This window comes from Theropithecus gelada, chromosome 16, assembly GCF_003255815.1.
Source record: "Theropithecus gelada isolate Dixy chromosome 16, Tgel_1.0, whole genome shotgun sequence".
NCBI lineage: Eukaryota > Metazoa > Chordata > Mammalia > Primates > Cercopithecidae > Theropithecus > Theropithecus gelada.
This window is the reverse complement of record NC_037684.1, coordinates 57,753,323-57,769,705: the sequence shown is the minus strand read 5'-3', so window position 1 is coordinate 57,769,705 and position 16,383 is coordinate 57,753,323. Positions and strand designations below refer to the sequence as shown.

Sequence of the window (16,383 nt, the reverse complement as noted above, 5' to 3'; positions counted from 1 at the left end):
TAGCTGGGTATAATGGTGTACACCTCTGTAGTCCCAGCTACGCAAGAGGCTGAGATTGGAGCATTGCTTGAGCTGGGAAGGTTGAAGCTGTAGTGAGCTGAGATGGTGCCACTGTATCATCTTGGGTGACAGAGTGAGACTGTTTCAAAACACACACACCATACAATTCTTTCTCTCTCACTCACACACTGTTCTTGGTCACCCGGAGCTCTGATGAAGTTGTATAAGGAGAGCAAGGTTTGTTTTTTTTTTTTAAATAGAGATGGGGTTTCACTATCTTGTCCAGGCTGGTCTTGGACTCCTGACCTCGTGATCCACCTGCCTTGGTCTCCCAAAGTGCTGGGATTACAGACATGAGCCACCACGCCCGACCTGCAATGTTGTTTTTGTGCCTGTTAACACAGCAGGTGGGCAGATCACCTGAGGTCAGGAGTTTAAGACCAGCCTCACCAACATGCTGAAACCCCGTCTCTAGTAAAAATAGAAAAGTTAGCCGGGCATGGTGGCGCCCGCTTGTAGTCTCAGCTACTCAGGAGTCTGAGGCAGGAGAATTGCTTGAACCCTGGAGGCAGAGGCTGCAGTGAGCTGAGATAGTGCCACTGCCTGGGTGACAGAGCAAGACTCTGTCTCAAAAAAAAAAAAAGTAAGTTTTTTTGGTGGGTAAATGCTGTCCAGCAGCATCAGATGCTACAAAGAAATCATGCAGGAAATGAAAAGTCCATCAACATGGCAGACTTCATTGTCTTACTGCGGCCACTCCAACCTTCAGCAGCGGTCACCCTAATCAGTCAGTAGCCATCAACATCAAGGCAAAACCTTCCAACAGCAAAATATTATCACTTGCTGAAGGCTCAGAAGAGCATTAGCATTTTTTAGCAATAAGGTGTTTTTAAATTAAGATATGTACATTGTTTAGACATAATGCTGTTGTACACTTAATAGATTACAGTGTAGTTTAAACATAACTTTTCTATGCACTGGGAAACACAAAATTTCATGTGACTTGCTTTATTGCAATATTTTTTTTTTGCAGTGCTCTGGAACTGAACCCGCAGTATCTTCCAAGGTATGCCCACACCTGAAATGTGCATAAGAGACAAGTGTGTAGAGGCGGAAAGTAGATCGTGGTTGCCTTGGGCTGGGGTTCGGGTACATGGGAAGTGATCGTTAGTGGGGTTCGGGCCTTTCTTTTTGAAGTGATGAAAATCTAAAATTATGATGATTGCAGAGTTCTGTGAATATACTAAAAACCATTGAATGGAAGAGTTTATTTATTTATTTTTTGGAAACAGCCTCTCTCTGTCGCCCAGGCTGTAGTGCAGTGGCGCCATCTCGGCTCACTGCAACCTCCGCCTCCCGGGTTCAAGCAAATCTCTTGCCTCAGCCTCCTGATTAGCTGCGGCTACAGGCACCCGCCACCATGCCCAGCTAATTTTTGTATTTTTAGTAGAGATGGGGTTTTACCATGTTGGCCAGGCTGTTCCTGATCTCCTGACCTCGTGATCCACCCACCTTGACCTCCCAAAAGTGCTGGGATTACAGGGGCTCACCCCTGCTCCCGGCCAAATGGTACACTTTAAATGGGTGAATTGTTACGGTGGGCAAATTATATATAAATAAAGGTATTATTAAAGGGATAACTAACTGTTGCTTCTGTAATTTTACCAGTCTGTGCATTGTTTTGTTTATATCTAAAATGAAGGCATTTATGCTTGAATCTGAAACAGTAGAGCATCACTGAGTGTTATAAATATATTTCCCCTTGCATTATAAAAATACTGAGTCTTCATTGTTGAAAATTTGTAAAGCACAGAAATTTGAAGAAAATGAAATCATGTGGAATAATATTCGAGATATGTAACTTAAATTTTTGGTAGTGTTGGACATCTGTGCGTAGTTTTTCTGTATAGAATATTGTAAAGCCTTAAAATTAAAAGAATTAATGGTACTGTTTTTGTGTAGCTGGATTAAGATTTACTTTGCGATCAGTTTAGAAAGGTTAATTAGCTGGGCGCGGTGGCTCACGCCTACAATCCCAGCACGTTGGGAGGCTGAGGCAGGCGGATCTCAAGATCAGGAGATCGAGACTATCCTGATTAACACGGTGAAACCCCGTCTCTACTAAAAATACAAAAAATTAGCCGGGCGTGGTGGTGGGCGCCTGTAGTTCCAGCTACTCGGGAGGCTGAGGCAGGAGAATGGTGTGAAGCCAGGAGGCAGAACTTGCAGTGAACCGAGATCGCGCCACTGCACTCTAGCCTGGGCGACAGAGCAGACTGCGTCTCAAACAAACAAACAAACAAACAAAAAAAAAACACGAAAGTTTAATTACAGGCTTACCTCTGAGTTATATTTGACTTGCTGATTTTTGAGAATTAAACTAGTGTGGAGGTGAGATTACTTAGTCCGCTGCTTCTAAATTTAGCCTGTTTCATGACTATGGTTTAGAAAACAAAATTGGGCATGTTTTAAATGAATGCTTTCAGACTCCTACAAATGAATTAATGAGTGGTCTTACTACCATATTGTAAAATTTTGTGTTTTTGGAGACAGAATCTCACTCTGTTGCCCAGGCTGGAGTGCAATGGTGCGATCTCAGCTCACTGCAAGCTCCGTCTCCGGGGTTCAAGCCATTCCCCTGCCTCACCCTCCTGAGTAGCTGGCACTACAGGCGCCTGCCACCGTGCCCGGCTATTTTTTGTATTTTTGTTTTTCTTTTTTTTTGAGATGGAGTTTTGCTCTTGTTGCCCAGACTGGAGTGCAGTGGCGCGATCTCCACTCACTGCAACCTCCGCCTCCCGAGTTCAAGTGATTCTCCTGCCTTAGCCTCTTGAGTAGCTGGAATTACAGGCATGTGCCACCACGTCAGGCTAATTTTTTCTTTTTCTTTTTTTTTTTTTTGAGACGGAGTCTCGCTCTGTCTCCCGGGCTGGAGTGCAGTGGCTGGATCTTAGCTCACTGCAAGCTCCGCCTCCCGGGTTTACGCCATTCTCCTGCCTCAGCCTCCTGAGTAGCTGGGACTACAGGCGCCCGCCACCTCGCCTGGCTAGTTTTTTGTATTTTTTAGTAGAGATGGGGTTTCACCATGTTAGCCAGGATGGTCTCGATCTCCTGACCTCGTGATCCGCCTGTCTCGGCCTCCCAAAGTGCTGGGATTACAGGCGTGAGCTACCGTGCCCAGTCTAATTTGTGTATTTTTAGTAGAGACGTGGTGTCACCATGTTGGCCAGGCTGGTCTTGAACTCCTGACCTCAGGTGACCAACCTGCCTCAGCCTCCCAAAGTGCTAAGATGACAGGTGTGAGCCACTGCACCCGACGTGTCATCCTTCTTTAATGGTTCAGAATTGCATTAGAAACCTCAGCTTGAGGTGTACAGTTAAACGTGCCACTTCTACGGGTACAATTCCGTGAGCTCTCCTTTGCACAAAAGCCCCTCACTTCACCCCTGCACCTTGATAACCATTTGCTTTGTCTTTTTAGTTTGTGTTTTTTGTAGTTTGATATAAATGGAATGATAAAGTCTTTTTAATCTAGCTCTTTTCACTTAATATCTTTTTGAGATTATTCCATGTTGTTGCTTGTTATCAGTTAATTATTTTCTCCCCTCCTCCTCTTCTCTTTCTGGACACAGGGTCTCTTGCTCTGTCATCCAAGCTGGAGTACAGTGTTAGTATTATACAAAGTAATTGTGGTTTTTACCATTACTTTTAATAGCAAAATCCGCAGTTAGTTTTGCACCAACCTAATAGCTCACTGCAGGCCTGAATTCCTGGGCTCAAGCAGTTCTCTTGCCTTAGCCTCCTGAGTAGTTGAGACTATAGGCACATACCCCCACACCTAGCTAATTATTGCAGAGGCAGTGTCTCACCATGTTGCCCAGGTTGGTCTCAAACTGCTGGGCTCGAGTAATCCTCCTGTCTTGGCCTCCCCAAATGCTGCGATTAGAGATGTGAGCTACTGTGCATGGACAGTGAATTCTTTACTTTCGAGTGGTGCCCATCTTACAGATATGAGCACCAGTTTGCTTATTCATTTCCCCTCTGGATGCACATTTGTGTGGTTTCCACATTTTGGCTATTATGAATATAGTTGCTGTGAGTGAGTGAGTGTGTAAAAGTCTTTGTAAAGGTTTATTTTTCTTCTGTATAATACATAGAACTAGGATTGCTGAGTCATGTGGTAAATGTTTATTAAAACATTGCCAATTTTTTTTCAAAGAGACTTTACAAAATATTCTCTTTTTTTATATTCCCAAAAGGATTAATTTTTGAAACACATTTTCCTGGATACATTAGGCACACTCCCCTTAATTTAGTAATGTTTTGGTTTTTGTTTTGTGTTTTGTTTTTTTTTTTTTGGATACGGAGTCTCGCTCTGTCACCCAGGCTGGAGTGCAGTGGCGCGATCTCAGTTCACTGCAGCGTCTGCCTCTCAGGTTCAAGCAATTCTCCTGCCTCAGCCTCCATGGTAGCTGGGATTACAAGCGTACACCACCATGCCCAGCTAATTTTTGTATTTTTAGTAGAGTCGGGGTTTCACCGTGTTGGCCAGGCTGTTCTCGAATTCCTGACCTCAGGCAATCCATCAGACTTGGCCTCCCAAAGTGCTGAGATTACAGGCTTGAGCCACTGTGCCCACCCAATTTAGTAGTGTTTTATGAAGTCACCATCTCTTTATACCTGTTAGTTAAAGTATACTTATGCTTAGGGTGTTAATGAATGCTAAGGATGCTTATTTAAATGCAGATAATTTTTGTTGTTGTTGTTTTGAGACGAGTCTTGCTATGTTGCCCCGAGTGGCAATACAGTGGCGCAATCTCAGCTCACTGCAATCTCTGCCTCCTGAGTTCAAGCTATTCTGGTGCGTCAGCTTCCCAAGTAGCTGGGATTGTGGTGGTGTGCATATTGGTCAGGCTGGTCTTGAATTCGTGACCTCAAGTGATCTGCCCACCTTGGCCTCCCACAGTTCTGGGATTATAGGCGTAAGCCACTGCATCCAGCCTATTTTAATTTTAATTAATTAATTAATTTTGAGGTGGAGTCTCCATCTGTTGCCAGGCTGGAGTGCAGTGGCACAGTGTTGGCTCACTGCAATCTCCACCTCCCAGGTTCAAGCGATTCTCCTGTCTCAGTCTCTGGAGTACCTGGGAGTACAGGTGCACATCACCACGCCCAGCTAATTTTTTTGTATTTTTTGTAAAGACGGTGTTTCACCATGTTGGCCAGAATAGTCTCTATCTCTTGACCTCGTAATGCGCCCACCTCGGCCTGCCAAAGTGCTGGGACTACCAGCATGTCCAGCCTCTATTTTAATTTTTTAGAGACAGGATCTGACCGTGTTGCCCTGGCTGGTCTCGAACTCCTGAGCTCAAGTGATTCTCCTGCCTCAGTTCCCAAAGTGCTAGGGGTATGAGCCACTACTGCTGGCTTAAAATGCAGATTCTTGAGTCTCATCACCAAAGATTCAAACGTGGGTAATGTTGGAGAGCCACGTGGTAATAGGGCATCAAAATAAGTTTCTGTTAATGTATTCATTCAGTTACTATTTCTTGTGCTGTTGCGCTTTGCATTCACACGCTGTTGTGTTAGCTGTATTTCCCTTTGCTTGCGATAGATCCCAAGGCTTCTCTGGGCCCCTTTCTTTGCTCGCCACCTAGTGGTAACAAATAGGAGTCATCAGAAGTTTCACCAGAAGGAGCTTCATACGAGGAAGGATAGAAAACATCCAAAGTCTGTTGGTGGCCAACCATACACTCCGTACATTTTTGCTGTATGAACAAATTGCCCCTTCTCTTGTTTTTTTGGAAATACTATTTATTTGTAAGACAATACGTTTTAGCATCTGTAAATTCTTAATCTTTCTCTTAAACTGGCGGCTTTTTTTTTCTTTTTTTTGGCTGGAAAATGGTTAGCTATGCCTAATTAGAGAGGTGCTTTCAGACCACACTAAATTGTATTAGACAGTATATGAAGTCTTCCTGATTCCATAGAACTTACATTCTAGAGTCTTTGCATTGGCTCTTAGTTTGGTTTCCTTTACATGTTTTTGGCTTTTTACTCATATTAGTTTTGATGATTATGAAATTATTTTTGTTGAAAATTTTTTTTTTCCAGTAGCTTGACAGAAAAAAACCTACTTTGAATGGGATATGTTAAGAAAACTTCCAGTTTGTAAGATCTGACTTTTCCTTTTCCCATGCAGAAATGGTGGAGTCAATGAAGAAAGTAGCAGGGATGGATGTGGAGCTGACAGTTGAAGAAAGAAACCTCCTATCTGTTGCATATAAGAATGTGATTGGAGCTAGAAGAGCCTCCTGGAGAATAATCAGCAGCATTGAACAGAAAGAAGAAAACAAGGGAGGAGAAGACAAGCTAAAAATGATTCGGGAATATCGGCAAATGGTGAGATTGCTGTGCCGTCGTCCCCCCTTATGCACAGTTTGAGTTACCTGTAGGACAGTACACTAAGAGGTTTTGAGAGAGAAGGAGACTGCATTCATATAACTTACATTACAGTATGTTATAATGTTTCCGTTATTAATCTTTGTGCCTAGTTTATAAGTTAAACTTTCCCATGGCTATGTATGTATAGGACAAAACATAGTCTATATCAGATTTGGTATTATTCATGGTTTCAGTACATCCACTGGCTGGTCTCAGAATGGACGCCTCTTGGGTAAGGGGGAACTGTTGTATTTTCAAGCAAAATGATGACTGTTTTTAAAAAAAATACGGTGGGTTGGCTGGGCATGGTGGCTCATTCCTGTAATCCCAGCACTCTGGGAGGCCGAGGCGGGCGGATCACGAGGTCAGGAGATCCAGACCATCCTGGCTAACATGGTGAAACCCCGTCTCTACTAAAAATAGAAAAAATTAGCCAGGCGTGGTGTCTGGCGCCTGTAGTCCCAGCTACTCTGGAGGCTGAGGCAGGAGAATGGCGTGAACCCGAGAGGCGGAGCTTGCAGTGAGCCGAGATCGTGCCACTGCACTCCTGCCTGGGTGACAGAGTAAGACTCTGTCTCAAAAAAAAAAAAAAAAAAAAAAAACACACACACACACACACACAACAAATATATTGGGTTAATTTGTCTCATTCCTCTTTCCCCCGACCCCCCAGACTCCCCTTGTCACCCAGGCTGGAGTGCAGTGGCGCGATCTCCACTCACTGCAAGCTCCGCCTCCTGGGTTCACGCCATTCTCCTGCCTCAGCCTCCACAGTAGCTGGGACTACTGCGCCAGCCACCACACCCGGTTAATTTTTTGTATTTTTAGCAGACACGGGGTTTCACCATGTTAGCCAGGATGGTCTCAATTTCCTGACCTCGTGATCCGCCCGCCTCGGCCTTCCAAAGTGCTGGGATTACAGGTGTGAGCCACCGTGGCCGGCCTTTTTTCTTTTTCTTTTTTTTTTTTTTTTTTGAGGCAGAGTCTTGCTCTGTCGCCCAGGCTGGAGTGCAGTGGCCAGATCTCAGCTCACTGCAAGCTCCGCCTCCCAGGTTCACGCCATTCTCTTGCCTCAACCTCCTGAGTAGCTGGGACTACAGACGCCCGCCACCTTGTCCGGCTAGTTTTTTGTGTTTTTTAGTAGAGACAGGGTTTCACCGTGTTAGCCAAGATGATCTCGATCTCCTGACCTTGTGATCCACCCGTCTCAGCCTCCCAAAGTGCTGGGATTACAGGCTTGAGCCATCGTGCCCGGCCCTTTTTTTTTTCTTTTTTTAAAGAGGAAGTTTCGCCCTTGTTGCCCAGACTGGAGTGCAGTGGTGTGATCTCAGCTCATTATAACGTCTGCCTCCCGTGTTCAAGTGATTCTCCTGCCTCAGCCTCCTAAGTAGCTGGGATTACCGGTGCCTGCCACCACAACTGGTAAATTTTTGTATTTTTAGTAGAGATGGGGTTTCACCATGTTCGCCAGGCTGGTCTGGAACTTCTGACCTCAGGTTATCTGCCAGTCTAGGCCTCCCAAAGTGCTGGGATTAGAGGTGTGAGGCACCACACCTGGCCTAGTTTTTTCAACAGAATAGAACATATCAGAGTGGGACACTGTAAGCATAAGGATTATTTAATGAAGTTATTTTACATACTGGGTGTGTAGATGCATATATAAAATGTTTCTTATTGTAGGTCTTGTTAAAAAAGTTGTATAGCCATCACTCTAATGCAGCAGTTTTCAATTAGAGGTGCTTTTGTCCTTCAGAGGACATTTGACAATGTCTAGAGATACTTTTGTCACTTAGAGGGTGCTGCTAGCATCTAGTGGGGTGGAGACGGGATGCTGCTAACCATTCTATTGTGCGCAGCACGGCCCCACAGCAAACTCCAATAGTGCTGCTGGTGAGAAACTGATTTAGTGGAAGAGACAGGCACGTAACGCATGAAAGAGAACAAGGAAGAGAATTACAGGGCAGGTGGAAAGTGAGCTTGGTTGGGAGAGGGAAAGGTGGGGGAACCACAGTTACTGACTCGCCAGCTGTACTGGGCACTGTCCTGAGTAGAGAAATATTTTTCTTACATGTATTTGTGCAAGGTAGTACATGAAATCTTTAAAATAGCACTGGAAGGGGGAGGTATTATCCCAACCTATGAATGCACAAGCCAGGATTTTGAGTGTTTAACATACCTGAGGTCACTTAGAAAGTTGTGAGCTGGGGCCGGGGGTGGTGTCTCGTGGCTGTAACCCCAGCACTTGGGGAAGACAGAGGCAGGAGGATCGCTTAAGCCCAGTAGTGGGCAAAAAAGTGAGACCCTGTCTCTAAAAATAAAGTTGTAAGCTGGGGTTGATGTGTTAACCATTACCCTGAAATATGTTGGGTCAAAGAATTTGGTTGGTCAGTAGACAAGCTGAGTGTCCCAGTGGAAGGAGGAGGTGAGGAAGTTGAAAGTGCTAAAGAAAGAAGCCCAGGAGCTCCACTGTGGGATTTCTGTGGGATTTTGGCTGCCTGGGAAAGGGTAGTGGGAATCAAAGAGAGCAACTGATAAAGTGGGAGACGATGTAAAAAGCCCAAGAGTCTGATGTCTTAGATGAGATACATGCATTAAAAAAGAAAAAGTGGCGAGGCGTGGTGGCTCATGCCTGTAACCCCAGCACTTTGGGAGGCCGAGGTGGGTGGGTCACACCTGAGGTCAGGAGTTCGAGACCAGCCTGACCAACATGGTGAAACCCCGTCTCTACTAAAAACACAAAAATTAGCCAGGCATGGTGGCACGTGCCTGTAATCCCAGCTATTCAGGAGGCTGAGACAGGAGAATCGCTTGAACCCAGGAGGCGGAGGTTGCAGTGAGCCAAGATCAAGCCACTGCACCCCATCCAGCCTTGACAACGAGAGCGAAACTCTGAATCAAAGAAAGAAAAACTAAAAGAGTCCAGGTGTCTTGATGAGTCCATAAATAGAAATTACAAGAGAAGAGGAACTGAAAAAGGAAGCCATGGGCCCAGAGTGGAGTGTTACAATTCAGACTGCTAGTATAGGGCAGCGCGGTCATGGGTGTGGACAAGTGGAAGTCTTGGAGTAGAGAGCCAAGAACTTGTCGAATGGAACATGGCCACACCATACCTTGGTGTGATCTCAGGTATCGGATGGGTTTGCTGTAGACATTCAGTGAATCTGGGAGAAGGGTGTAGAGATCTACTGAAGACAGAAGCTGAGAAATAGAATGTAGAATATCAGCTTGTGAGGAGCAAGGATTTGGAGTAATAGGAGAGCAGTCATTGACTGTGCAAGGAGCTAGGAGAACTTAGAAATCTTCCTTCTCCTAGACCAGTCTCTGTTGGAAAAGCCGTCAGGGCGGTGGTTTATTCAGAAAATGATTTTGCTTGGGATAAGGATGTGATTATAGAAGAAAAAGTGAGAGAATGTTTTACAGTGAAACGGAGGTTCCAGGGGCATGGAGAGGAACGAAAGGTTCAGCAATAGTACATGAGCTAATAGCAAATAGGAAGCAAGCTGGGGATGTGCGTCCAGAGGTAGTGTACGCGTTCAGCATTATCAGTGGATAGAGATGGTGGCAGTAGCTACTTTGGTAGATAGGTTTTTGGTGTCTTAACTAGTTACAGATCTCTGCCATTTAACGAATTGCCTGGTGACTGTTAGGAATGTGAGTGCTGAAGGCAAACTGCCTGGGTTTAAATTTTGATTTTGTCCCTTGCAACTGGCCTGAGTTCAAATCCTAGCTCTGCTTATTAAATTCTTTTAAGTTGATCTTAGAACAATGTGTTTACATTGCTACCTCGTGGAAGAAGTTAATTCATGTAATTGACCAGCATTTATCAAGAAGCATCAGTGTTTTAGTCATTGGTAATTCTGTAACTGGACTGCGAAGGGAGTGTGGGGGCTGGCGTGTGTGCGCCTGCATGTGTGTATGTAACAATAGCATGCAGAAAGGAAAAGATGCTTTTTATAACCTAGAGGCAGCTTTTCTCTGCTTTTGTGTCAAGAAGGAAGAAGGGAGTTGGGAGAAGGTTATTCTTTTTAATACTAAGCTCTCCTCCTCAAAACCAGAGATAGATAGAATGTGTAATAATTTGTAGAATTTCTAGACTTAATCAGATTTTTTTAAAAAAATTTATTTTTATTTTTTCAGGTTGAGACTGAGCTAAAGTTAATCTGTTGTGACATTCTGGATGTACTGGACAAACACCTCATTCCAGCAGCTAACACTGGCGAGTCCAAGGTTTTCTATTATAAAATGTAGGTTCTATACTAGAAGGGAAAATGTAAGATTGAAAGTTGGTCCTTTTAGAATTACAACTTTTTTCTATGTGGGTTTTCAACTTTTATTTAAGAATAATTGTTCAATGTTAGAAGGATAGTTAATATTGGAATAAAAAGATGGACTATTATGAAAATGTAAAATTTTTAATAGTTACTCGTAGAAAACATAATTTTATATTTTCTGTTTTAACATAAACAAGTTTCAGTCTTACTAATGTGTGTTAAACTGTCCTCCCATTTATACTTCAGATTGTTCCCAGCTTTTGCTTATTTTATATTCTTTGTTTTTGTGAGACCTCTCCCATTCCCTTCCCCCAAGCGGCATACATTTCACAGTGCTTAGTGTTTTATATAGAAATTTTATTTTATTTTTAATAAACAGTCATGCCATTCCTTGGAACCACTTGCTTAATTCTGGTTTATTAGGTGATAATTTTGTTAATTTTTAGAGGCTCCTCAGTTAATTTCCTTGGGATTTTTGCTTATATTTAGTAATATGAAATGTCTAAGGAAAAACACAAAAGGAAGCCAATTATTCCTGAGGGTATTTAAAATTATTGAAGTATACCTGCTAATTGTTACATATATTTTTGTCGCATATTTTATATAATATAGAACAATTTTAGCTTATTTTCCTTTAAAAATCGTCATTCCTGGTTTAAAATTTTTTTTAATTTTGGTTTTGTTTTAGGAAAGGGGACTACCACAGGTATCTGGCAGAATTTGCCACAGGAAATGACAGGAAGGAGGCTGCGGAGAACAGCCTAGTGGCTTATAAAGCTGCTAGTGATATTGCAATGACAGAACTTCCACCAACGCATCCTATTCGCTTAGGTCTTGCTCTCAATTTTTCCGTATTCTACTACGAAATTCTTAATTCCCCTGACCGTGCCTGCAGGTAAGTTGTGGGGAAGAAAAAAGCTCTCAGCTTGAAAGTTAAGGGGTAGCTATTTGGATTTTCCGTATTGTTTCTTGGGCCTGCCTTTGTAGACTTGGCTGCGTATTAATTCTTTTGACTCTTACTGAAACTACTTTGGATAGTATTAAAACAGACCTATCTCAACCCACTAGCGTAGCAGTCAGGGTAAGTATTTTTATGTGGGATATTTTGGTAGATTGAAATCTAACGTGTTAAAATGAGTAGAGGAAGGGCCGGGCGCTGTGGCTCAAGCCTGTAATCCCAGCACTTTGGGAGGCCGAGACGGGTGGATCACGAGGTCAGGAGATCGAGACCATCCTGGCTAACACAGTGAAACCCCGTCTCTACTAAAAATACAAAAACTTAGCCGGGCGAGGTGGCAGGCGCCTGTAGTCCCAGCTACTCGGGAGGCTGAGGCAGGAGAATGGCGTAAACCCAGGAGGTGGAGCTTGCAGTGAGCTGAGATCCGGCCACTGCACTCCAGCCTGGGTGACAGAGCGAGACTCTGTCTCCAAAAAAAAAAAAAAAATGAGTAGAGGAAGGAAATGAGAGGAATTATAAGATAGAATTATTTTAATTTTATATATTAGTTTTCAGTCTTTTTTAAAAATTTGAGACCATGTCTCACTTTGTCTTCCAGGCTAGAGTGTAGTGACGCCACCTCAGATCACTGCAACCTCCACCTCCTGGGTTCAAGTGATTCTCCTGCCTCAGCCTCCTGAGTTACTGGAGTTACAGGGGCCTGCCAACATGCCCAACTAACTTTTTTTGTGTTTTTAGTAGAGACAGGGTTTCACCATGTTGGCTAGGCTGGTCTGGAACTCGCCTCAAGTGATCCGCCTGCCTTGGCCTCCCAAAGTGTTGAAAGTACAAGCATGCGCCACCACACCCAGCCAGTTTTCTGTCTTTATGGGCATGTTTTTAATAGTTACTCTCGTAGAAAACATAATTTTATGTTTTCTGTTTTAGCATAAACAAGTTTCAGTCTTACTAATGTGTGTTAAACTGTTACCCCATTTATACTTCAGCTTGTTCCCAGGTTTTGATAATGTAGATACAAATGTAAGGAATATTTATATGTACATAGCTTTTTACTTTTAAAAAGTTGTGATAGCCTCGGCGCGGTGGCTCACACCTGTAATCCCAGCACTTTGGGAGGCTGAGGCGGGTGGATCACCTGAGATCAGGAGTTCGAAACCAACCTGACCAATATGGCAAAACTCTGTCTCTACTAAAAATACAAAATTAGCCGGGTATGGTGGTGCATGCCTGTAATCCCAGCTACTCGGGAGGCTGAGACAGGAGAATCATTTGAACCCAGGAGGCAGAGATTGCAGTGAGCCTTGATTATACCAGTACACTCTAGCCTGGGCGACAAAGCGAGACTTTGTTTCAAAAAATACACACACACGCGCGCACACACACAACAATTTAGTGGCACCAAATACCTTGACAGTGTTGTGTAATCACCACTATTTATTTGAAAACTTTCTCTTCACCCCACACAAAGCAAATTACAGCCATTAAACAATCAATAACTTCATTTCCCCTCTGCCCACCTGCTAGTAACTTATTTTACTTTGTCATTATGAATTTTGCGCCCGTTCTAGATACCTCATGTAAGTGGGATTATATAATATTTGTCCTTTTGTGGCTGTCTTTATTTCATCTAGCATCATGTTTTTATCCATGTAAAAGCATCAATCAGAGCTTCAGTCCTTTCCGTGACTGAATTCACACAATTCATTTTACGTGTTTTGACACATTGTTTAGTCATTAAACTTTGAGTGGTCGGTGGGTATCTTTCCACCCTTTTTCTGTGGTGAGTACAGTGCTGCTGTGAACATGGATGCATTAAGTTTTTGCTTCAGTCCTTGTATTTAACTTCACCTTGAGGTGGAATTGGGACTGAAAATTCTGTGTGTACCTTTTTTTTTTTTCCCCAGACAGGATCTTGTCTGCAGTTGTGCACTCATAGCTCACTGCAGCCGTGGCTTCCTGAGCTCAGCTGATCTGCGTACCTGAGCCTCCCAAGTAGCTGTCACTAGAGGAGGATGCCACCATACCTGGCTTTTTCTTTTCTTTTCCTTTGTTTTTTGTTTGTTTTGTTGGTTTTTTGTTTTTGTTTTTGTTTTAAGCAGAGCCTGGCACTGTTGCCCAGGCTGGAGTGCAGTGGCACAATCTTGGCTCACTGCAATCTCTGCCTCCCGGTTTCAAGCGATTCTCCTGCCTCAGCCTCCCAAGTATCTGGGATTATAGATGCCCACCACCATACCCGGCTAATTTTTGTATTTTTATGTAGAGACGGGGTTTCACCATGTTGGCCAGGCTAGTCTTGACCTCACCTTAAGTGATCCGGTCACCTCAGCCTCCCCAAGTACTGAGATTACAGGCGTGAGCCACTGCACCCGGCCTATTTTAAATTTTTACAGTAAATATTGCAGTAGCAAAATGGTTGTTTTTTGCTTTTTTTTTTCCGATGAAGTCTTGCTCTGTTGCCCAGGCTGGAGTGCAGTGGCACAATCTCGGCTCACTGCAAGCTCCGCCTCCTGAGTTCACGCCATTCTCCTACCTCAGCCTCCCGAGTGGCTGGAACTACAGGCACCTGCCACCAAGCCTGGCTAATTTTTTTATATTTTCAGTAGAGACGGGGTTTCACCGTGTTAACCTGGATGGTCTTGATCTCCTGATCTCGTGATCTGCCTGCCTTGACCTCCCAAAGTGCTGGGATTATAGACGTGAGCCACCACGCCCGGCCTCTTTTGCTTTTTGTATGTTTTTTTTTGGTTTGTCGAGGACCACTGCTTAAGCCAAGTAGGTTTTTTAAGTGAAAGCCTTTCAGAGATTGAGGAAAGTAGATTAACTGATGCATTAGAACTTTAACGTTGACTATTACAGGCATGCTTCACTGTGCTCGACTGATTTTTTTTTTTTGCATTTTTAGTAGAGACGGGATTTTACCATATTGGTCAAGCTGGTCCCGAACTCCTGACCTCAGGTGATCCACCCACCTCAGCCTCCCAGAGTGCTGGGATTACAGGCGTGAGCCACTGCACTCAGCCAATCTAAAATATTCTAAATGGCTAGTTGAGTTTGTCCAGGATAGGGGTCGTAACTGAAGAAGCTTTGGCTGTTTAACTGATACTGGTGGTTGCACCTTTCCTTGTCAGACTCCAGTCTAGCTGTCCCACGTGTAGCTCCAGTTTTAAGTCACTTCCATGCCTTTGCTCATGCTTTTGCTTAAACCTGAAGTGTGTTCTTTTTGCTTTCTCCTGATCCATTAAGGTTAGCTCAAATTTGACCTTCCCATTAATTGCTCCTCCTGGGTCCCTGAGATACTTTATTTAGAGTAGCACTTCATTCTTTGTCTTCTTTTTGTTGTTGTTGTTGTTGTTTTTTGTCCAGGCTGGAGTGCAGTGGCACAATTTCAGCTCACTGCAACCTCCGCCTCCCGGGTTCAAGCAATTCTCCTGCCTCAGCCTCCTGAGTAGCTGGGACTGTAGACATACACCACCATACTTGGCTAATTTTTTGTGTTTTTAATAGGTTTTGCCATGGTGGCCCGGCTGGTCTTGAACTCCTGGCCTCAAGTGATCTGCCCGCGCGCACTGGCCACCCAAAGTGTGCTGATTACAGGCGTGAGCCACCACACCCAGCCTCCTCCTTCTTTTAAAATAGTTACATATTTGTCCATCCTCCATTTCTAAAGTTTTAAGGTGATTGTGGACTTAGATTATGTCTCTCTTTTTTTTTTCTATTGGTATCTGGTATCATTTCTTGGGCATAGTACACAGTATTCAGTAGGTGTGGATTTTCTTTTAAAACTGTAAAAGGCTTACATGACCACATTTCCGTGGCTTCTGTGTTGCCTTTTATTTTCTTTGCTTCCCTACCTCCATTAATGTGAAATTAAATTTTGTTAAACTTTGAGGTGTTGTCCAAGATTTTCTTTTTGCATTAATACTTTGTTAAATATATGGGGGTGGTGGTTTGTACCATTGGTCCCAGCCACTCAAGAGGCTAAAGTGGGAAGATTGCTTGAACGCAGGAGTTCAGGTCCAGCCTGGGCAACATAACGAATCTCTTAAAAAAAAAAGCTTGGCCGGGCATGGCGGCTCACTCCTGTAATCCCAGCACTTTGGGAGGCCGCGCCTCTGCAGATCGCGCCACTGCACTCCAGCCTGGGCGACAGAGCAAGACTCCATGTCAAAAAAAGAAAAAATAGTAGTGCTCCACATACCTTTAAGTTAATTTTTATTATATTTGCTTTTTCTTTGTATCATTGTCACTATTACACACTGGAATAACTGAAGAAAAGATTGATGTCTAACATGTCTTTCCTAATTCTGATTTTGGATTTAATTTTTATAATACATTTATTTAAATACCTTTAGGTTGGCAAAAGCAGCTTTCGATGATGCAATTGCAGAACTGGATACGCTGAGTGAAGAAAGCTATAAGGACTCTACACTTATCATGCAGTTGTTACGTGATAATCTGACACTATGGACTTCAGACATGCAGGGTGACGGTAAGCAAACACTAGGAAGTAAAAGAGGCACCTCTTTCAGTTGCAGGATTTGTTTTTACACTCTGTAGACATTCCTTGGCATATCTTTACATCAAGCTACAATTTAGACTCACTGCCTGCTCTCTATGAAATTTTAATTATTGCCTTTATAGGAAATGGTGCTAAAGTACCGAGTTCCATTTTGGAGAACTTAGTTTAACTCTTCCTTTACACTGTTTCAA

The 16,383-nt window shown here is 43.5% G+C and overlaps 1 protein-coding gene across 1 annotated transcript; it reads left to right on the top strand.

Moving 5' to 3' along the window:
- The first annotated feature begins 1,032 nt into the window (after window positions 1–1,032).
- On the top strand, window positions 1,033–16,160 carry YWHAE (tyrosine 3-monooxygenase/tryptophan 5-monooxygenase activation protein epsilon). Its single transcript, XM_025362771.1, has 6 exons — window positions 1,033–1,066; window positions 6,203–6,402; window positions 10,582–10,688; window positions 11,404–11,610; window positions 16,026–16,092; window positions 16,131–16,160. Exons 2-6 carry the CDS (start codon window positions 6,205–6,207, stop codon window positions 16,158–16,160), a joined length of 609 nt encoding a protein of 202 aa, XP_025218556.1. The 5' UTR covers window positions 1,033–1,066; window positions 6,203–6,204.
- Window positions 16,161–16,383: the final 223 nt, after the last annotated feature.

What these genes read in the sequence shown, in the direction of transcription:
- YWHAE (XM_025362771.1), top strand. Translation starts at nt 6,205, where the DNA reads ATGGTGGAGTCAATGAAGAAAGTAGCAGGGATGGATGTGGAGCTGACA. An exon ending in TTCGGGAATATCGGCAAATG is followed by an intron (nt 6,403 to 10,581) that starts GTGAGATTGCTG and finishes TTATTTTTTCAG; the next exon opens with GTTGAGACTGAGCTAAAGTT. An exon ending in AAGGTTTTCTATTATAAAAT is followed by an intron (nt 10,689 to 11,403) that starts GTAGGTTCTATA and finishes GTTTTGTTTTAG; the next exon opens with GAAAGGGGACTACCACAGGT.